General features: G+C 48.9%; 1 protein-coding gene across 2 annotated transcripts in view; it reads left to right on the forward strand.

The window, feature by feature from the left end:
• Positions 1-874: 874 nt before the first annotated feature.
• ZFPM1 (zinc finger protein, FOG family member 1) overlaps positions 875-22,346 on the forward strand; it is a 201,631-nt gene continuing 180,159 nt past the window's right edge. For both annotated transcript variants that reach the window (XM_036752953.1, XM_036752954.1), the window contains exon 1: positions 875-980. In XM_036752953.1, the coding sequence (XP_036608848.1) occupies positions 941-980 (40 nt within the window). In that variant the 5' untranslated portion in view covers positions 875-940. The remainder of the gene's footprint in view (positions 981-22,346) is intronic.

A 22,346-nucleotide genomic window follows, 5' to 3' on the forward strand; every position in this document is an offset into this window, starting at 1 on the left:
ACGCAGGTTCTCCAATAAGATGCCCGGCTGTCCAGCTCGCGGTTAAACTGAGCCTCACTTAATCAGCCCCGCCGAGTAGGCGTTCCAACTGCTCAAGGACTCCTCCACTCCGCCCCTAGCCCGACCCGCTCCTCCTCCCGGCTCCCTGGCCCCTCCCCGGGCGATGCCCCTCCCCTACCCCCTCACCGCCCCACGGTTGCCCGGCTCGGCCCCGCCCTCGCCCTCACGGGTCCCCCCAGGCTGTCCTCAGCGCGCCCACTGGGCTCCGCCGGGCGGGGCCAGAGAGTCCAGGACTGAGGGGGGTGGGGGTAGGGGTGGGGAGGGGGGTGGGGAGGGGGGCGGAGCCAGGCCTGGCCGGGAGCTGGAGTGACGTTTGTCCGAAGCCCGTCCCTGCCGGGCCCCGCCCCGCCCCGCCCCTCCCCTCTCCTGTCCTGTCTTCCCGCCCCCTCCCCTGAGCTCCCCGTGTCGTGGAACGCTCAGCCCGGTGGATACATCGCTGGTTCCATTGAGAAAATAGAAGCGGAGCGGCTGCGAGCGGCCGGAGCCGGGGCTCCCTCAGCCCTTCGCGAGCTCAGCGCACGCCAGTCCGAGCCGCCGCCGCCTGCTAGCCCGCCTGGCTTGCCCGTCCGGCCGGCCGCAGCCACAGCTCGCCCTGCTCCGCCGAGCCAGGCAGGGGGGGGCATCCCCCCCTCGCCTCCCGCCTCCCGCGGCGCTCTGCGGCTCCGCAGCCACCGGGCCGAGATTGGGGGGCGGGGGGAGGGGGGCGGGGGCGCCGCCGGGGCCGCCGCGATCCGGGGCCGGCGGCGAGGGAGCTCCCCGGGCGCAGGGAGCGCGGGGCGGGCATGAGAGGCTGCGGCCGCCGCCTGCGTCCCTGGAGCTCGTCCCCGACCCGCGGCCGGCGGAGCAGTTAGAGGGAGGAAGGGAGCCGATCGCTGGAGAGATGTCCAGGAGAAAACAGAGCAACCCCCGGCAGATCAAACGTAAGTGGCAAACTTTGGGCAGGGGTGGCCGCCACCGCGGGAGGAGGAGGAGAAGGAGGAGCCGGGACGGAGAGAGAGGGAGGGGCGGCGGCTAGCCTTGGGGTACCCCCTCCCTTTCCAGCCTGCCGACCTCGACCCGCTTCTCCCCTGCGCGGGCTGCGGACTGTTTCTCCTTTCCCTTCACTGTCTGGAACTTGAACGTCCGCCGCCGCCTCCGCCTGGTCTGAGCGCCCCACCCCCAGCAGTCCCCCAATCCCCCTGTTAAATGGGACCATTCGCCCCCCGGGGTAGCACCGTTAAGTCTGCGGACCCGACGGGAGGGAGGGGAACCCGACAGAACTAAAGGCGGCTCTGTCTCCCGTGGGATCTGTGTCTCCCTGGCAGACAGCTACCCAGATAAAGTCTGTATTGTTGCTTGGCCCCCCTCACCTCCCCCGCGCCCCGTCCAGGTTCTCCCCTCTCTTGCCTCCCCCACCGTGCCATTTTGGCGTCCCTTCCGAGCGTCCTTCACCCTTCACCCAGCCTCTTCCCTAGCTACTCCCGGCTCCCACTCCCCACAGTCAGCCCTTTGGTAGTCAGTCTCTGTTGCCGCCTCCTGCAGTGTTGGCTGTTTGCTGTGACATGTAATCTAATCTCCATAGGGCAGATCTGAAATGTATATACGTGAGCTGCCGCTTGTACTGTATGGTCCGAGGAGGCGGGTGGCGGAGTGGGGGGTGAAGGGGGATGGACGATTATTATTTTTAATTTTACTTATGATTAGGGGAAGTTCAAGCCGTGCTAAGTGGGTTTACTGGCCTCTCCTTTTCCCTCCCTCCTCCCCTAGCTTTCACAGAGATGTTTCAGCCAGATAAGGCAGCCTCTGATCTGGGTGGAGATAAAGTTTAAAATATTCCATTCTGCAAGTCCCATCCTGATAAGATCACTCTGTCGGGACGGGCTGAAATTGTGATCTTATCTGCCCAGTTTGACTCTCACAGTCTTTGTATTAAGAAAGAATGAGAGAGAGAGAGAGAGAGAGAGAGAGAGAGAGAGAGAGAGAGAGAGAGAGAATGAGAATGAAAATATGAGAGATCATGATTATCTAGGAGCTTTAAAAAAAAAAAGTCTTCCAGAGTCAGTGGAGATGTCCAACTTAAGATATTTGGCTACTTTTAATTTTTCTTCTGGAAACCGTGTAACCTCAGCTGCTGGGTCTTCCCTTGACTGCCCTCAACCTGCCATTCTTGTTGGCTTTTGAAAGCTAGAAGGAGGGACGGGTGAAACCTTGATAAAGTATCTTGATAAAATCCAGACCGAGACCACCAGGCATTGCTTTATATGTATTTCAGCTCCTCCCTCCCTCATCTACCGGCTCCCCCCCCTTCCTTGTCCAAGCCCTTTCTTGCTGATAGTGTTGCCCTGGGTTGTCATTCTCCTAGGGAACCGAGCTGATCTAGCCCGGAGAATCTGATTTCAGGTCTAGCAGAGATGAAAGAGATTACTGTTGTATATTCAGGGTGGGGAGGGGGGGCGGATTCTATGAAACTGCTGGAACTTTTCCACTGATAGGAGTTACCTGCTTCTGTTTCTAACCCCTCCCCCCCCCCACTACAGTCCTCCCTCCCTCACCCCCTGTAGATCTAAGTGGTGGATAGCGCTCAGATGGAGGGATAGTTTGAACACGCCCCCGTAGAACAAATGTTGCTTTTATCAGCCTAGAGAAATAATTGCCATCTTGAGTGGCATCTACCTGCCAGCCTGACTGGGCGATGGCTCAGCTGAGAAGTCTTGATCCGATCTAGAGGGGAGAGATGGGAATACTTAGTTCTCCCCTTACCCCCCTCCCTATTTTTTTAAGACCCGGGATTGGGAATTTTGCTCCCCTCTGTTCGCTAGATAAGTCGAGTGGGCACCTAAAAACCGGCTGCCATCAGAGGCACCTTTCCATGTTCCTTTAGACAGGCCATTCCAGCCGAATTAGCTAAAGTTAGTTCTGATGCTGCAGCTGGTCGGTCGGTGGCTTTGTACCCAAACGAGATGCTGCTCCCTGCCTAGGTAACAATGCTGATCTTTTTCTCGATAAAGTCTATTTGAGGCTAGTGCACGCTCACTGTATGTGCATGAGTGTGTGACAGGAAGTCGGCATCCTCACAATCGGTCTGGCTTCCCACTACACCGGTACCCACCCTAACAATAACTTATTAACGTGGTCTTTGGGGTTAATAATAGTACTAAGCACGAGTTCTGCTGGGCTGGGTGGGTAAGTGTCGAGAGGTCTCTGCGGGAATCGCTGTTAAGCATCTGTTTCCCTGCCTCTCCCCTTCACCCCTGGGAGATGTCTGCCGCTTTAATGCTTAATAAGGAGTAAAAGGTGATCCCAAGATGGATTGCGATGCCGGCCGGCCGGGGCAGCCTGCTGCATGTTAGTGGGAAAGCCGAGCAGCTGGGGAGCTCAGTTCCATCACCGGGCCCCTCGGCTTTCTGCAGAGATGGCAAGGAGGAGATAAGGTGGGAGCCCCATTGATCGCCTCGAGATGCGGATTGCCCAAACTGATCAGCCCCAAACCGGCCTGGACCCTTTCCATTCTGTCGGGGAGAAAATAGTCATTAGAAGTGGGTAGGGTGTGCACAGATGATTGTTTATCCCAGTCCTAACCCTCTCTATCCCCACCACTTTGCCACCCTCTCCCCCAGGAGAAGGGAGGGCGCCTGGATCCGGGTTCTGGTAATCCTGCTCCTATAATGTGCAAACCCGACCTGTTTACAGCAAGTATACTTAGATCATGTCAACTGGAGTATTAAAACCTCCCACAGATTCCTATCTGCTCTCTTCTGGTTTTTTTTCTTCTCTGTGTGTCTCTGTTCTTGCCCCCCTCCTTTTTTTTTTTCAACTTGATGAGAATTGCAGATAGACTCAAAAGGAAGATCTCAGGTTAGAAGGCGATTGCCAGAAGTGATAAGGCCGAGACAGAGACAGAGAAAGAGACATTGGACGATATTCAGTATGTAAAATTCTGATTTTTTTCTTCTGACCAGCACCAGGCCAGGCCAAGCCAGATGAGACCCCCTTGGGATGAGGAGCCCAATGTCCTTGTCCTCCTCCTGTCCCAGGGGTCCCAGTTGTGCACCACATTGCAGCCTGGCACAGAATGTAGGGGAGAGGACAGAAAGGCAGGGGGCTCTTCCCCAACCCCACCCCTTATCTGCACCCCTGGCCTTTGTGTGTCTTTTATTTAGGTTGGTTCTGACTTCAAGTTCGATTGTGGACTGAGTTAAGATGGATAAGGTGATTGTGACTGGGTGGTGATGGAATGGCTAACAATTTCTGGCCCTTCCTGTATTTCAAAGGCAATCTCTTGGCTAGATCTCCCCCCCCCCCCTTCCCTAGCTTCCACCCCCTTGGTGGGTTTGGTCCTTTGCTGCTCCTTAGATTGTAGGAAACTGATAAGTAAATGTGGCTGATTTCCTTGATGTTAAAGGCTACTTGTCCCTCCCTCTGCTCCCTTCTTCCTCATGCCCTGCTCCCCATCAAAGCCTTAGGAAAACAGCCCCCCCCCACCCAGATGCAGCTGCCTCTTTCTCTCTTTTGTTCTGCTCTGAGATAGATGTGCCCAGCAGATAAGCAAGGGAACCGATCACAGCCCCGATAGCCTCTTCTGTTTATTAACTTCAAACATGGGAGCTGGGGGCCCACACAAAGTGAGAAAGCTTCAAGCAGCTGTGAGCTGGCAGTTTAGAAAGAGTTGGGACTTTCAAGATGGGGGGAACAGATAGGGGAAGACTGATCCCTGACTGATGGGAGCTTGTTGGGTACCTGGACTGCCCCTACCTTCCCCCCACCCCCGTTAAAAAAAGAAATGACCATAGAACTAAAGAGTCTCCCAGTAGTTTGAGGACGTTTTTGCCTGCCTGCCTGCCTGTTTTTTCTTTCGGTTCTAGTTTCAGCTACAGTAGATGTGAATTCCTGATAAGCGCTGGGGCCTGATCTCCAGGCTGATAAAGATTGCCAAGCCAGATAAGAGGTGCTTATCTCTACCCACCAGACTGGAGCAGGATTCGCCTATAATAACAAACAGTGAAAAGCAAAGTCGAGGGGGGTGGGGTAAGGGGGCTCCAACAATTTGTTCCATTGCAAATGTGATTAATGCAGGCCTTTTAATTATCTGATTCTGAGTGGGGTGGGGTGGAGAGAAGGGGGAAAGGAAAAGGGGCTGGCCAGAAAGTAGGCCAGGCCACCAGGCCAGAGTATTTTATTTTTTTTTTTCACCCAAACTTGGCAAAGTCCATGTCATTGAAAAGAAACTGGTTCTCTGCCGCTTTCTTTTTAATTAGGTCCAGGTGGTACAAACCCATTAAAATGGAAGAAAGCTGACTTTTCATGATTATTTGCTGAGTGAAGGAAATGTTTGGTGAAAATAACAGCCCCTTTTAAAACAGATCTCCTCTCATTCCTATGAGATGGTGTGAGATAGGGTGATCTGGGGTTCGTGAGTCCTCAGAAAGAGGGAGGTAGTTTTCTGTTGTTCTCGGGATTGTTTTGGGGTTTTGGTTTTTTGGGTTTTTTTTTTTGAGGGGGAGGGGAGGAGATTGTATTGTGTTAACTCTAAAATTATCTATGCCTAGGTTGGGCTGGGTGCTGCTTGTTACTAAAGTTCAGTCAAAGACAAGTGGCTTCCCTCTCCCTCCTTCCCCAAGGAGTTTTTAATTTCTTGACGTTCTACCGGTTTGGAAAGAAGCTCTGGGAACTCCCTCTTTACAGGTTCTATTGGCTGGAATTCTTTGTGTAGTCGTGCTTTTCTGTCCCTGTCCCCCCCAACAACCCCACCCTAGAAAACCCTAATGTCTCCAAGTTCCTTATGGGCAGGGAGACACTCCAACTTTAGCCACCAAGGGAGTGTCAATGGAAGAGCCTCTGGATGGGGGGGCCTTGGCATCTAGTCTCATCTGTCCAGCTGGGTGACCAACTTGACTCTCTTAGTTAAGGTTCCAATAAGGAATTGGAAAAATGGAGATCTTTGAACTTGTATTACCTACTTCACAGGGTTGTTTGGGGGGAAAGGCTTCAGAAGGAGTAGAGGCCTGTATAGGTATGAGCTCTTTCTTTTCATTAGCTTAGTCTCATAAGATAAACTATTCAAAATGATGGATCATTAGGCCTCTCTAAAGTTCCTGAAGGGCCTTCTGAATCATGAAAGGAAAATAGATGGGATTCCCAGACTTTAGGACATTTGGGGAGATCCCACCAGTGACTTCGTTGGTTGGCTTCCCCTCCCTCCTCCATCAGCTGCATTTCAGCAGCCTGGGAGGCTGCCCTCTGCCAGTGATCCTCTTCACCTGTTCTCCAACTTCGAGAGCATCCTGGGCACTGAGTGGGTAAGAGGCTTGCTCAGTCTCACTCAAGCCAATCTGTGTGAGCAGTGAGTCTGGAGCCTTCTCTTCTCGACTTCAAGGTCTGCCCTTTATCCAGTACTCCTGATATTTCTTAGAGGCCAGCTAGAGACAAGGAACACCTAGGTTCTAGGCCCAGCCTAGCTGCTAATTTGTTCTGTGTCTATCAGAAAGTTAACCGATAACTCTGGACCCCTGTTTCTTCTAAAATGAAGAGGGTTTGACAAATGCTGTCTTTGCCCAGCATTGATAAGCTGAGTCCCAAAGGTCCTCCCCTCCTCTGACATTCATAGTAGACAGAGAACTTTGGGAAGATTTGAATCATTTTTAAAACAGGGATACAAACTCCTGTGACACTTATCTCAGTATGCCACAGTGGGATTCAGGTGAACTGATGGATATTTGTGAGGTGCCGGGGGTGTGTGTGTGTGTTGTTTTTACATTATTATTCTATTTGCTCATCAAGAAAAAAAGGAAGGAAAAAAACCTGGGATCCTAGACCGTTAGAGTCAGGAGGAGGGACTTTTGCAGTCATCTGTCACTGGAGGCACAAAATTGGGCAGTTAGGAGGGTCCTCTATTGCCATTCTAGCCCAATCCCATTATTTTACAGATGGGAAAACAAACCCTCAAAAGGGAGGGGACTTGACTAAGGTCACATAGCTGGATGGTGGCAGAATCAGGCCAGAACTCATTTTTCATTCATTCAGTCAATGTTTCTTGAATGCCTACTATGTGCCAGGTCTAGTGTATGGTTTCTGACTCCCAGTTCAATGCTCTTTTCACAGAATAATCTCATTTTGATTGCTTCTTAGGGCCCAACTACCTATTAGGTGGTTTAGAAAAACAAACACACACACATATTTTCAAAACCAGGGAACTCTGAGGAGCAGCTTCAAAGCCATCTCCTTCCCCCCCAGCAGTCATGGGAGCCGATGGGTGACTTGACACCGTCAAGCTATGGCCAAATCAGTGAAGAGGGAAGTGAGAGTCAAGTGCCATTGACCCTGAGACTCTTCCCACTGGCTGGTTGGGGACTGATTAAAATGAACAAAGGGATCCTCCATGCAGGATCACTCCCTTGGAGTTGCTTTCTCTGTTCTGGGGATTGTTTGACCAAGGGCAGTCTTTCAGCCTGGGACTTCTTTTCTCCTCCTCTCTGGCCTGGGTCTGGCCCACTACTGTGGAGAATAAAAATGAAATTGTTTTTAGAGGTGTGTGTGTGTGTGTGTGTGTGTGTGTGTGCGCGCGCGCGTGTGTGCGTGCGCGTGGAACACAGCAAAGCTAATTGGCCCCTAGAGTTCAGGACCGGTATCAAACCTGAGTCTTTGTTGAGATTCCCCAGAATTTAAGCTGCCCATGAGCCAGACAGCAGTGTTGGAGAAGACAAGGGGGTAGGCATGATAGCCATCTTCAAACATGTGCAGAAGTGACCCAGGACTCTGTGTTACAGCTCCAGAGGGTAGGGCCAGGCCTAGTGGAGGACAGATTCCAGCTCACTTAGTCTAAGGAAGGAAACAATTTCTAACTGGTAGTGGTGCCCTGCTCCAGACTGAGCTGTCTTGTGAAGGAGTGAGTTCCCCTTCACTTGGAGGCATTCGAGTAGAAAGGCTTCATCTACAAGGCAGGGCACTGGACTAGGCCTCTTCTAAGGGTCTTTGAACTGAGATCTAATGGCTCCTGCGCTGGTGGTTTTTCCATTGAACCAGTACTCTGATACCCTGTTTGAAATCTCTCTTTGCATACTTGTTAGGGGTAACATAAAGTTACAGGGATCAGGACCAACTTTTTTTTTAAATAGAAGAACCATTTTTTTTTTCCTGATCTTCTTTCTTTACTTTATTGTCCAGGCATTTTTATTTCTGCAGAGAGACTGGAAGGGGTCAGGTTGGGGAGTGGGGCAAATCTGGGCAAATCTACTGAAGCAGGAGGGAGTTCTACACGGGTCTTTCAGTATCTAGTCATAGTTCCTTTGCAGTGACTTGGAAAAATAACGTATATTTATGTTACACATATATTTGATTCATAGGAATACAGATTCAGAGCTTAGGAGACATCCCAGAGAACATATAGATTAACCTTCTCATTTTACAGGTGATGAAACTGAGACCAGGGATATACATGTGGTTAATGTCAGAGGCAGGATTTGAACTGAGATCCCTTGCTTCCTGAACCAGTGTCCCTTCCATCATACTCCCTTTACTCTTTCAAATACAGGCTCTTTGAATATCATCCAGCATTACTGCTTCTGGTTGAACTTGGGTTAACCTTGAAACAGTCCCTGGGGGATGCCAGGGAGCCTTTGCTCCATCGTGGATATTCAGCCAGGAGAGGTAGCCTGACCAGAGACGTGCCTCCCTCCTGAATGCCTGACGACGTCTAGTGTGGGCTTTGGTGATTCTCGGGCTCTTGGCCCGCTGGCACCAGCCACTGGCATCTCCATGCTGTCCCTCGCCAAGGGCCACTCAGCTGCTGTTGTCCCTGCCCCACTACTTCTCTTGGCAACCTCAGTCTCTCCATAGAGGTCACTCTGTCAGAGCCAAGGGGCGGCACCAGAGCATTGCTGAGGATTTAAATGGGTCAGTTGGGGAAGAAAGGAGGAACCGGAATGCGATGCCATTAATTGTACCACTTATCTCCTGTTTCTATGCCAACCAGACGTTCCCTGAGTTTGACGGGCCCGTGAATAATACTCTGGGCCGTGCCTATCTGCCATCAACACGACTCTTCGTGGAGGCAGCTGTTGCCTGGTTGATTGGTATCACCCAACCTCCTAGCCCAGTTGCTCGGTCTGGGCACGTAGGCGCTCCTTGTCCTTCCTGCCAGAAGTCTCTTTGGTGCCCACCACCGGCCTCGGTTGGGTTGATGTCCGGGGGACAGAGTCACTCCTTCTTGGTCTAAGCCAGCAGTATTCATTGTGATATAACAGCAAGAGACCTGGATTTGGATGTTGAAGCCCTGGGTTCAAATCGCAGTTCTACTTCTTACCGATCATGTAATGTTGGGTAGTCCTTTCATCTCTCTGGGTCTCAGTGTCCTTATCTGTAAAATCAGATCTGAGGTTCTTAGCTTTTCTTGGGTCCTGGTCCCCTTAGGCAGGCTGGCGAAGCCTGTGGACCGTTCCTCAGAGTTGTTTTTGAATGCATAAAATAAATAAAATGCAAAGGATCACAAAAGAAACCGATTATATTGAAATATAATTATCCATTCTTTTTATAGTTTACAGACCCTAGGTTTAGAACTCTTGGACTAGATGAGCTCGTTCCCTGTAGGTCTGAATGACATGATCAGCGGTGATTCCCTAGATGGCCCAGTTCCCCCCACCCCAAGGTCTCCCCCAACTCTAAATCCTGTGACCCCACCTTTAGAAACTATCAGAGGTCCATGGGCATAATCCCAGGTCTGATTTCTTGGCTTCTGGATAAGGGTTTGAGAGGGCTAGGGCTTCTTATAATGCATGAAAAATGCTCAGTAAACCTTAGAGTTGAGTATAAATGTCAGTTATTCGTATGGGCCTCAGGGTGGTCTGAGCCTCCATTTCCCACCTCTGTTCATTTCCACAGAGCAGTTTCCCCTTTCTCCCCACCTCCTAGAATCTTTATACCGTTTACTAAAGGTTCAGCTGATGCACCACCTTCACCAAGTCTTTCTTGAGTCTCCTACTCTTTGTCTCCTCAAGTGACCGTATTGCTACCCAATTTCTGTATATACTGTTTCTTTCCAGTAGAATCTAAGCAAATTGAAGAGGTGGATTGTCAGCATCTTGTCTTTGGTGCCTCACTATCCTCCATCGAGTAATAAGTAATTAACAAATATTTATTGGTTTGGAATGGCTTTAAGTCCATGGGTGCCATTCGTTAGCTTCACAGCTGTGAACAAATGGCATCCCATCTTCTGGCTCTGGTTTCTCCCTCTGTTGCCTTGGCACTGGACTAGATGGTCTCCAAAATTCAGCTCTGCCAATTCCATGGTTCTACAGTAAGTAGCCCCTATGCAGAGATTGCCCTACCCATCAATTGAAACAATCTCTGATGTTTTTGTGATCTCAAATGGAGGCCCTTAAAGCAGATATATCCCAAGCAGAGCAACCCAGAGAGTGCTATCTACCCCCTACCGCTAGGCTGGGTGGGGAGCTGGCAGAGGGAGTGGAGTTTGGAGGGGGTGGGGGGACTGGGGAGGTACAGCAGTGCAGGAGCCAAGTCCAAGAATAAATATTTGTGTGGAGCATTGAGATAGGTTCGTTGCTGGGATAGTGGGAGCATCTTGAAGTCTAGGGAGGAGAGAGATTTACCCCCTTCATGTCAGCCAATCGAGTAACATGTAAATACTAAGTACATACCATGTACCAGGTACAGGGGATAGGGAATCAGAAAAAAAAATAACCTATCCCTGCCCTCCAGGAACTTACATCCTTTTGGGGGAGACAAGAATGATTGTCTGTAGTTCAAGCTGTCTTGCCTTTCTCTGTGTTCTGGACCTCTCTGGCAGTTTGGCGAAGCCTATGGACTCTTTCTCAGTTATCATGTTCTGTGGCCTACATTCACAGTTGCAGGAAATGTTAAATTTTAGTGAGAGGTTAATGAAAATAAAGATGGAATTATTTTCCCATCCAAGTTCATAGACTTAATTTATTTTGTATTTATACCTTTAAAGATCTACGTCACATCTCCCTCGCCCTGTCCCCCACCCCTACCACTGTTTCCTGTTGGCCTAATACAGTGCCTGGAACAGAGTGGGTACTTTATTTTCCTATTGACTGATTGGCTGAGCCACAAGTACTCCCCCGGGGACTTCTTGGGACTGAGGCTTTGGGACTAAATGAGTTTGGGCCCTTGTTGACATTAAACAGTGGCCTTGGGCCTGGGCAGAGAAGGGAGGAATGGTACTGGATAAAGGGCTAGATAAAGGACAGCTGGGACCCTAAGGATTCATGGGTTGTGGGCAGCTTTGGGCAGGCGCTGTCATACTTTGCCATGCTCACTTCTTCATCTAAAAGCTGAACTAGCCACCTCCCAGGGCTACTGTGAGGGTCCAAGGAGGGTCTGTGTATATGGAAGCATGTTAGAAAGGATGACTCTGTACATAGGGTTGAGCATCATTACGATTTAGCTGTCCCCCAGGAGACAGACAGGGCTTTCCTGCCTTCCTTATGAATAGAAGGCCAAAGCTGAGGTGTTTGCAAAGCCTATGGAGTAGCCAGGCTAGCTATCAGCCATTCAGCTCATCTCTAGCTTCAACCCGGGCCTAGGCACCAAGGGAGGAGCTAAAGGCCCCACCCAGTTGGGGGCCTATAGCTATCCTTGAACGCTGTTCAGCGCAGGAAATCAGGGCCTGATGGTTGATATTTTTTTCTCTTTCTGGTGCCGGAGCAATGAATCAAGAAGCGTTTATCAGGGGCCCACTACGTCAGGCATCGTTAGGCCCTGGGATTCCAGAGACAAAAAAGTGAACCCATCCCTGTTCCCAAGTAACCTTGTACACCCTTCAGAGTCAGAAGGCTCCTCATCCTTCCTTTGCCTGTTCTGTTCTAACGGATTGCTGCCTGCCTGCTCCCACCCTGGTTTATATGTTAGAGGCAGGGGCCTGCTAGGGGAACAGCATGGTCACCCACTTCTACCAGCTCCCTTCACTTTGTGCTGGGGTTCATTCAGTCATTCTACAAGCATTTATTAAGCCCAGCTACATGCTAGGCACAGTGCTAAACAGTCTGCAAAATACTTGGCAGATTAGGAATTTAGGAACCACGCTGGGCTCTGATTGGCCAGGCTTTACCTTATCTAGCCAAGATCAAGCCTCAGTCTTACCTCCCCCTGGGATATCCTCTCACCCTTTATCCCATTCCTCTTCCAGCTTCCCTTTATGTGTGTAACTCTCCTTGAGGGCAGGAGTTTTCAGCTGATAGGAAGCCCTTAACAAATGCTCTATCCATCCCTCCGTACATCTCTCTACTAGAGTGTTTTGCTTTGTTTTTATTTAGTTGTCCAAGTCTTCATGAACCTATTTGGGGTTTTCTTCACAGAGATACTGGAGTTGTTTGCTATTTCCTTCTCCAGCTCATTTTACAGATGAGGAAACTGAGGCAGACAGGATAAAGTGACTTTTTCAGGGTCACACAGCTAATAAGTGTCTGAGGCCTAGTTTGAACTCAGGTCCTCCTTCGTTTCTGACCTTTGTCTCTCCTGCAGGGCCTACTGCATTGCTTTGTACACAGAAGGCCTTTAATAAATTTTTTTTTGAGTGAGTGAATGAAGGAAGGAACTATTAGAATTATTCATGTTTGAACAATAGGACCTAGGTTTAAATCCCACCTCTGACACCTGTCTCTCTACCACTTTGGGCAGGTCACCTCTCCTCCCTGAGAATCAGTTTCTTCATGATGACATTGGCCTAGCTGGCCTCTAAGGCTTCTTCACTTCCAGCTTTGAATCTCTTGTGCTGTTCTTTGGAACAGTGAAATGGTACTTTCCAAGGTGTAGGGGGATGGCTTCTGGGTAGGTTTCATGTTGTCCCACTGACTTTCTTATCCGATACTTTTCGTATAAAAGACCAAACCAAAACAGACACCCATTTCTGATCTCTCATCTCCACTGCCCCAATCTCCTTTTCCCTTTGCTTTTTTGTTTTTTCAAACTTAGAGTATTTGGGATGGAGCCTTCAGTTCCCACTGTGCCAAGTCAGAAAGGGGGGCAGAAAGGGGCGGGGGGGGGGGGGAGAGAGAGAGAGAGAGAGAGAGAGAGAGAGAGAGAGAGAGAGAGAGAGAGAGAGAGAGGAGTGTGTGTGTGTGTTGCAGAGCCTGGAGGGAACCTTCCATTGTGACTGGGCCACCCAGAGCCTGAAGTTGGCAGGAGCTTTATCTAAGGGTTCAGAGAGGATCCTAGATTCACCCTGTTCCAAGAAGGAATCAAAGAGGCACCCACTTTTTTTGCAGATCCAGAAAGTACAGCCCAGGCCCTTGGCAGGCCAAATCTCTCTCCCCACCCTAGGCTCCGGCAAGGCTGTTTTTCCAAGGCTTAGGTCAGTCCAGCCCTGGCCTGATTCAGCATTCCAAGGCCATCTCCCTCTCACTGGAGGCCCAGAGGGAAGCCTTGCAGCCTGGGCCCTGTGCTCCCCTTCCCCATCCCTCTGGTTGGGGGAGGAAGATCCCCGGCTCAGGGACAAAACCATTCTGCTCCCCTCCTTGCTGCAGCTAGCAATCCTGCTCATTGTTCCTGCAGCAACATGTTTTTGAGAAGGGCTGAGACACAGAAAGGAATGTAACTGTTGACCTTGGTTGGGAATAGGGTTAAGGAATATCTATGCCAGTGAGTCACTTCAGATAAGGGCCTTCTACTCTAGGCTTCTCCACAGCCCCTCCACCCCACCCCTTCCTCATCTCTGCCCCCCCCCCCCCCCCCAAGCTGGCTGCCTTTTCTTCCCTGTCTCTGTTCATCTGTCTCTCCAGTCTGTTGGCCTATCTATCTGTCTCTCGTGCTGGAGACTAGAAAGCCAGTGAACCCCTGGACTTCTCTCTTAATGCTGCTTCTCAACTCATCTGAACAAATATTATTGAGCGCCCGCCCGTTGTATACGTCTGGGGAAGTAGGGGAGAGCTCATTGCCAGGGATTAGCAATTGGAATTCTGACTCTGCCACCCACTCTCCAGGTGACCCAGGAAGCCCTTCCCAACCCCCTTTTAATTCTACTGCCTTCCTCCTATTAATGATTTCCTGTTTATCCTGTACATAATCTGCTTTGTATATATTTGTTTGCATGTTGTTGCCCCTGTTAGATTGTAAGCCCCTTGAGGGCAGGGACTGCCTTTTACCAGGCACATGTGGTTTAGTCATTTCAGTCACATCTGACTCTTCATGACTCCTTTTGGGGTTTTCCTGACAGATATACTACAGTGGTTTGCCATTTCCTTCTCCAGCCTATTTGACAGATGAGGAAACTGAGGCAAACAGAGTTAAGTGACTTGCCCAGGTCACACCGCTAGTAAATGTCTGAGGTCACATTTGAACTCAGGTCCTCTTGACTCCAGGGCTGATCCATCTGCTTTAATACCTAGCTGCCTGCTTGGCACATAGTAGGAGCTTAATAAATGTTATCTATTGGTTGATTGATGGAATTTAAAGATGGAAGGGACTGTAAGAGATCACCTAGTTCAACCCTATCCTTTTACAGATGGCACTGAGAGGTAAGAAGGACGGAAGTAGCAGGGTGAAGGCCTGGTGCAAACCTCAGTCCTCCAGCTTTGGCTTAGTCTACAAGGCTTTTGCTGCCAACTCATTCTCTCTCCCTGGCCATCATATTCTTCTTTGTTGAATGAAAGGGTTGGTCTTAGAATCCTAGATCTGGGGCCAGAAGGGACCTGTGAGGCCATGCCATTCAACCCCTTCATGTTATAGATGAATAAACTCATTTTATTTCATCCATAATATGGGTGACACCCAGGCAGGCTTAATTGATTTGCCTAAGATTACAACAAGAGCATGGCATGAGAAAAAGGATTTGAACCCAGGTCCTCTGACTCTAAAGTCAGTGTTCTTTCCATGTATTAGGTCACCTGCTTAAAAAAGAAAAGCATTATGCAATTGTTCCCTACCTCCTACCACACACACACACACACACACACACATATCCCATCTCTCCCTCTCCCCTCTCTCCCCTTCTTACCCCCCCACCCCTTTTCTCTCTGCCTTCCCCTTTTTCTTTGTTTTCTTCCCTCTGTCCATCTGTCTCTTTCTCTCTTCCTCCTTCCCTCCCTCTCTTTATCCCTCTATCTCTGTCTCTCTCTCTCTCTCCCTTCTTCTCTCTTTCTCTCTCTCCCCCCTCCCTTCCTCTAGTTCTTTCTCTCTGTCTCTTTCCCTCCCTGTCTCTGTCTCTTTCCCTCTCTCTCCCCTTCTTACCCCACCACCCCTTCTTTCTTTCTCCCCCTCTTTCTGTCTCCTTCCCTTTGTCCATCTGTCTCTTTTCTTCCCTCTCCCTCTCTCCCTCCCTTCTGCTCTCCCTCCCTCTTTCCCTCCTCTCTGTCTTCTGTCTCCCTTCCTCTCTACATCTCTCTATCTCTGTTCAGAGGTGCTTAGAACCTACATGATTCCCTGTCTATTCAGGAAGCTGGAGCCAGAGCCGACCTGGGACACTGGTAGTCCCAAGGTGTTTCTCTTCTCCAGTCAGCAGCAGCAAACTGCAGTTTGGGCCCTGGACATGCTTCAAAAGAGGTTTCATCTGTGTGGGGAGGGTGGGGGAAGGGAGCGATTGGCCAGGACTTGGGTGTCTTGGTTGCCAGCTCAGTTCTATTCCAGCCAGTCGGTGAGTGGTCTGAGTCTTCTGAAGTCTGAGAGAAAGGCAGGTGTGTGCCCGGGAGGTGGGCGGGAAGTCAGAGCAGCCCGTTGGTTAGGCCTTTTCTGAGAAAGATGGGTTTGCTGAGAAACAAAGGGAGGGAAAGAGGTGAAAGTAGGCGGCTGGGCCCGGGTGGACCATCGTGGGAAACCGCTTTTTTGGTTTAATAAATGGCTGCTTACAATTCTCTTTTTCACTCACTGCCTGTGGGTGTTGGTCTCCCATGGGTGCCATCATCACAAAGGGCAGACTGGGCTCTTTGGTCATGGAACCTGATGCTCTAGTTCCCTTTAGGGTGCCCTGGAATCCACCCTTCCTGCTGCCATCAGCAGGCATGGGGGGTGAGTGGGGGGGTAAGGCTGCCAAAAGGACAGATGGGCTTTCAGGGGCAGCCTTCTTCAGTGCCCATCAGTCTGTGCTTTGGGGCTTACAGCAAAGTCACGTGCTTCCTAACCCCGGTGTCCTCCCGCCTGAAGACCTTGTGTCTGACTACTTTGTATATATTTGTCTTTATCCACTTTATATAAATGCTGTATCTATTTATATATGTCTCCCCCATTAGGGTGTGAGCTTCTCATGCACAGGGATGGGTTCATTCTTTGAACTTGTTCCCCCCGGCACCCAGCACAGTTCCTGGCACCCAATAGATGTTTAGTCAGTATTCATTGACTGATTAGGATTTAGAGCTGAGGAATTATCTAGGGTGACCCTCCCCCCGCCCCAGTTTGATGGGTGAAGAGCCGAAGCTTGGAGGGACCACAGAGGCCACTTAGTCCCTTCACTTTACAGTCGAGGAACCCAAGGCACAGAACGGTGAGGGCTGGATGTCACCCAGTATCACCCAGGGCTCTTGGGTTATCCCAGGCTGTACCTGTACAAAGTCTCCTTCTAGAATCTATCCCAGACACGTGGGGAAACAGCCTCCCCTTGTACACATCGGTGGGCAGGGCGTAGGAGGGCACTCAGGAAACCTGGTCCCCTTTCAGCTAGCTCTAGTTTGGGGAAAGTTTTTTTTTAATACATTTTTATTGATATCTTTTGTTTTTATGTCCCTAAATTTTCCCCCAAGTCCCTCCCATTTCTTCCTTCCCAAAGAGCCATCCCATATAACAAGGGGATTTCATTGGAAAGTTTTAATACAAAGCAGAGATAGAATTGTTCTTTCTGGTCCAGTGCTCTCTCCCACACTGCCTCTGGATTGGCTTCCTTCACTCTTCTATCCATTCACACCACAGCTGGCAAACCCCAGAGAATGCCTCCTTTAAGCACACCTAGTTTATGTATATCAGGAGACAAATACGGGAAGGTTAATGAGACTGTCAGATCCCAGGGCTTGTGGAGTGTTGTGGGATGGGGAAGGAAGCAAGGCTCTGACCTCTGTACTTGGGTCCCTCTCCCACCTAATAGAGTGGGTAAAGACCCTTGACTTGGATCTGGAAGACCTGTCCCTGTCTCCTACTATTTATGTGACCCTGGGGGTTCCCTATACTGATGAAACCTCAGGTCTCGGAAATACACACACACACACACACACACACACACACACACACACACACCCACACCACACTTTGTTCCATTGATAGATCTGTGATGTCATCAATGTGGATACTGGAACCAACCATGGAGATCCTAAGCCTTTCTGGGTAACTCTTTTCCATATCCACCCATAAATTCTTCATAGAGAGTCCGTTCAATTTGCTTGGGGGACCTTTGACCTAAAGCCCTGATATTGCATGAATAACAACCCAGACTGTCCTATTTTTTAATCCTTTGATTTGCCTTTTTTTTTTCTGGTTGTGCATCTCCCTGATGACATCTTTGATACACAATGCCTATTTTCTGTAGGCTTACTCAGATTCCATTTGACTTGTCAGGGTATATGCTCTGGTAGGTGACAAAACAATACTTATCCATTACTCAGACTTACCTTGAGTGTGTACATACAGACATTGTGTCCCCTTTTCAGAGTCAGAAGAGGAAGGAGCTATGTGGAGGCTGGTGGAAGATGAAGGCAAGTGAGGTATGTGGTACGACTCCATTGCCTGTGTGGGTCGCAAGGGTTGAATTAAGGAGCCTAGGCCTGCTAGGACTTTTGAAGGCCCTGGTTTAGTTAGTGTGTGATCATTCATCAGTGCCTGAGTAAATAAATGGTGGAGAAAGAAGATGCCACTGAGTAAAGGTAGAGAAAGGAAGTACATCAGGTGTAGCAGAAGGAGCCCTGGATGAGGTGCCAGAAGACACTGAGTCTAGTTTTAACTCTTCCATTCATCTAGAATATGTCATCTCACCTTTCAGAGCCTCAGTGCCTTCATTTGTAAAATGGAGGGAATCAATGGAGTACCTAACCCACTGGGTTGTTGTGAGGCTCAAATGAGATAATGTCTGTAAAGTGACTTGTAAACCTTCAAGGGCCATGTAGATGCCAGTCATTCTTATTACCTCTCAAATGATAGGGTCAGACTTGTTGATCTTGAAGGCCTTTCCACTTTGAAAAACAAAAATTGTCCAAATAGGGCTGCAGTTTGAGGAGAAAGAGCTGGTTTTGGATGAGATAAAAAAAGAGGCTAAGAAGAAAGGCTGGGGGAGGGTGCAGTCAAGGACTTCTCTCTGCACTCCTCCACTGCCTGCTACATTTCTAGACTTTCTTCCTTGCTGACCTTGGGTGCCCTCCTGCCTGGCCCTGACTCTCTCCCTGTCCAATCCCAACTAAGCCTGTAGGACACGAAGCTGACAAGCCCTCAGAGTCCAGCTCTCCTTTGGTGACTCTCTCATTAGAGTGAACCCTTGACCACACTTTGAGGGGATGAGCCAGATGCCCTAGTTGAACTTAACCAACATGGCGGTCAGGCAGGCAGGCAACAAGCATCTATTATGGGCCAAGGACAGAGCTAAACTCTGTGGGCTACAAATAACAAGCCAAAAGAAAGACAATTTCTGACCTCAAGGAGCTTACATTCTAACAGGGAGAGACAAAGAAAAGATAGGTACCCAAGCCATGACATGGCAGCAAAATCCTGAGAGTTGGGAGCAGAGCCCAGAGGGGAATGGAAACTGGCATGAGCCAGAGTTCCTCAGGAGGCAGGAGAAAAGAGAGCATGGCAAACTGGAAAACAATTCGCCTAGGAGTCAGAAGGCCTGGCTTCTGGTCCTGTCTCTGCCAGTGACCCGCTGTGGCATGTTATCTACCCTCTCTAAGTCCTGGTTTCTCCCTGTAAAATGAGGGAAGTGGATTAAATCTGGCCTTCATAAGCTGAGGGCAATTGTGAATGAACTTAATTTTTTTTTTTTAATAACTGTACTTTAATTGATTTCTTTGTATTTTATTTTATGCACTTACAAGCATGATCTGAGAAGGGATCCCAAGGGGCTGGGACACCAAAGAGGTCAAGAACTTCTGGACCAGGTGATTCCTGGGGTCCCCTCACCTTCCAATGGTCTCAAATTCTATGCTTCTAGCTGGAAGTTGGTCCTTTTGAGAAGGATTGAACCCTTCCCAGCGAGTTAACCATTTCCCCCTGTCTACACTCTCCAGAGACAAATTCCTCAGTTTCTCTTGCTCAAGATTTCAGTCATTCTTTGTGATGCCTAATCCACGTTCTTCTTTGCGCTGTCTGTCGTCAGTGGGAATACAGAGGGCAGCTACTTACTACAAAAATTCTGTGTCCTGTCCAAATCAGCTTTCTCTTTCTTTTGATCTCTCTCAAACCTTAATGTTCAGATCAGTGTGAACCTTTCCTTACTTGTCCCCACTGGGTGGAATATTTTAGCTTAGTAACTAATAAAATTGGAGGAGGGGCAGTCCGTAGATAGAGGGGCTCCAGCTGGAGCCGCAGCTGAGCTTCCTGGTGTTAGGACATTATTCAGCAGAAGGAGTTCTGAATTTTTTGCGTCATGAGCCCTGTTGGCAGTCTGAAGCCTAGGGACCTCTTCTCAGAATCATCATCATTATCGTCATCAGTATTTATGTAGCACTTTGCTAAGTGTTTTACCTACATTGCTTCTTTCAATCCTCACAATCGACCCTGTTATTATCATCCCCATGTTACAGATGAGAAATAATGTCTTTAAATGCATAAAACAAAATACATCAGATTGCAGGGAAAACTAATGATGTCAAGTCCACAGAACCCAGGTGAAGAATCCCTGTCTAGTGGTAATATGACATTTCTTGGGCCTTTGAATAATAAATATTCCCCTTTCAACAATTCAGCAAATATTTATGTAAGCACCTACTGTGTGCCAAGGACTGCGTTAGGTACTAGGGAGGGAAAAAAAGCCAGCTCTGCCTTCTAGGAGCTTACATTTTATTAGGGGAGAAACAGTATCTATACAGATAAAGAAGTGTGTGTGTGTGTGTGTGTGCGCGCGCGCGCGCGTGTGAGAGCGCGCACTTGTGAGGTGTGGGGAGGGAAAAAGACGTTCCTAGAGGCCTCAGGATCCCACCTCATAAAGACCTCCCTTAGCCTCTGTGGTGGGGAACAAGGCAGCAAGAAGAGATGGGCTCTTTTTGCCCCTGTGGGGGTGATTTGGGGTAGGGTTGGCTGGAGCCAGAAGGAACATGGAGAATCATAGTCTCCATATTGGAAGTAACTTCAGGGCATCTGCTCTATCCAGTATCTGACCTTTTATTTTCTTAAATTGAGCTGAAATCTATCTGCTTTACTGTTGGTCTTTGTTTTTTCTGCTGGGGTCAAGCTGAATGAAGCTTTTCCCTCTTCTTTCCGTATAACCTTTCAGAGCAGAGGACCCTAGAGCTAGACAAGAGTCCAGTCCAACCCTTTCATTTTGCAAGTAAGGAAACTGAGGCCCAGAGTGCTTAAGTCAATGGTGTCAAAGACCGGTAGAAGTGGATCTCTGCTGGTGGCATATTGACTTAGAAAACCACAAATTAGGATTATCTATGTTGCATTGTATTTTTATTTTTTTTGTTAGGCATTTCCCAATGACTTTTTCCTCTAGTTTTGGCAGCATTCAGGAGTTTTGCTGGGCTTGGTGAGTTGGACACCTTTGCCCAGGATCACACAGAAGCTGCAAGTGCTTGGAGACAGCTATGGGGAGTGGGGTGCCGCCCCATCTTCTATGCTTTCATCACAGGGCCCCAGTTCCTTTAACTCACATAGTCATGGAATCAGGACTTTTCAGAGTTGGCAGAGACCTCAGTAGTCAGCTAGTCCAACCCACACATAAAAGGAATCACACCATAACGAATTCAACAAGTAGTCATCTATCTTCTCAAGGCATGAATTATTTGAAAGGATGTTTTTTCTGTAGCATATAATCTGCCCATCTCACAGATCCCAACATTCTAGTTTGTGAGAATCCATCGAATCTGCCAGGGTTATTGTGAGGCTCAAGTCAGATTTTATATATATAAAGTGCTTAGCACAGTGCCTGGCATACAGTAGATGCTTACTAAATGCTTGTTTCCTCCCTTATTTTGTGTGTGTCCATGGTTTATCTCCCTGGGCAAAGATCTCTCTTTTCACCCAAAGCACGTAGTGAAAAGGCATTAAATATTTGAGTGACTAGTTGCTTGTCCTTCATTCTTGAAGAGGACCATGACATCATGGAGGTGACTCCCAAGTGAACTGGATTTAAGTGAGGGAGGGCTGTGCAAGGTTACCAGCCTCACTTTCTCCTCTGGAGCCATCTGGGTCCGGTGGCAAGATATAGATTAGGATGATTGGAGATGGCCCTGGTGCAGTGGGAGACCTTGGCCTTTATTTATTTATTTTTTTATTTTTATTTTTTAAAGGCCTGAGGAAGCAACACCACCCAATCCCAACTCATTATTGGAAGTGGCTGTCGGAGAACTCTCTTATTTTATGGAGGGGGAAACTGAGACCTAGAGAGGGAAAAGGGCATGCCTAAAGTCACAAAGAATTTCCAGGTTTCCCCAGTGCTTGCCCCGGGTATATACGTTGTATGTGTCTAGTTACTTAATATTGTCTTTCCCATTAGAATGTAGGTTCTTGATGGCAAGGTCTGTTTTTGTTTTTATTGGTATCCCCAGATCTTGGCAGAGTGCCTGAAACATAGTAGGTCCATAACAAATGCTTGTTGAGTGGACTGAATGAGGAAGCTTAGTCAGTGCCTTGTCTGATGGAAAGGCAACCTCTGGCAGGGCCCCTGTATACACACTATGGTCCTGCAGATGAAGCCTATTTCGCTTCAGGTTTTTTTCTCTGAGCTGCTCCTCTGCAGACCTTGGCGCCTCTCCTGGCACTCAATAATTTGCCATTGTTAATAACCTGACACTGTTACTATTCTCCCTATCATGTGTAAGGTGGGATGCTGCGTTCATAGTAGGCTCTTAAGCCACCCGCACAGATCACTGTCCTCATGACACCCCTATGGTAGGTTAGGTAGATTAGGTTAGGTAGGTTAGATTATTCCATTTCACAGAGGAAGAAATTGAGACTCAGGAAAGTTCATTTCCTTGTCCGTGGTCACACAGCCGGGTAATGGAAAGGTCTGATTTAGAATCTAACTCACCTAGGCCAGTAATGCCTTTTTGACCACGTCATCAGAAAGTGTACCAGTTGGATAGACATAGCTTAACATTTATATGTTGCCTTAAGGTTTGTAAAGTGCTTTACAAATATTATCTCATTGGATCCTTACGACAACCCTGGGAGGGAGGTGTTCTCACTACCCCATTTTGCATTTTGTAGAC

The sequence above is a fragment of the Trichosurus vulpecula genome, chromosome 3 (genome assembly GCF_011100635.1).
Source record: "Trichosurus vulpecula isolate mTriVul1 chromosome 3, mTriVul1.pri, whole genome shotgun sequence".
Taxonomy (NCBI): Eukaryota; Metazoa; Chordata; class Mammalia; order Diprotodontia; family Phalangeridae; genus Trichosurus; species Trichosurus vulpecula.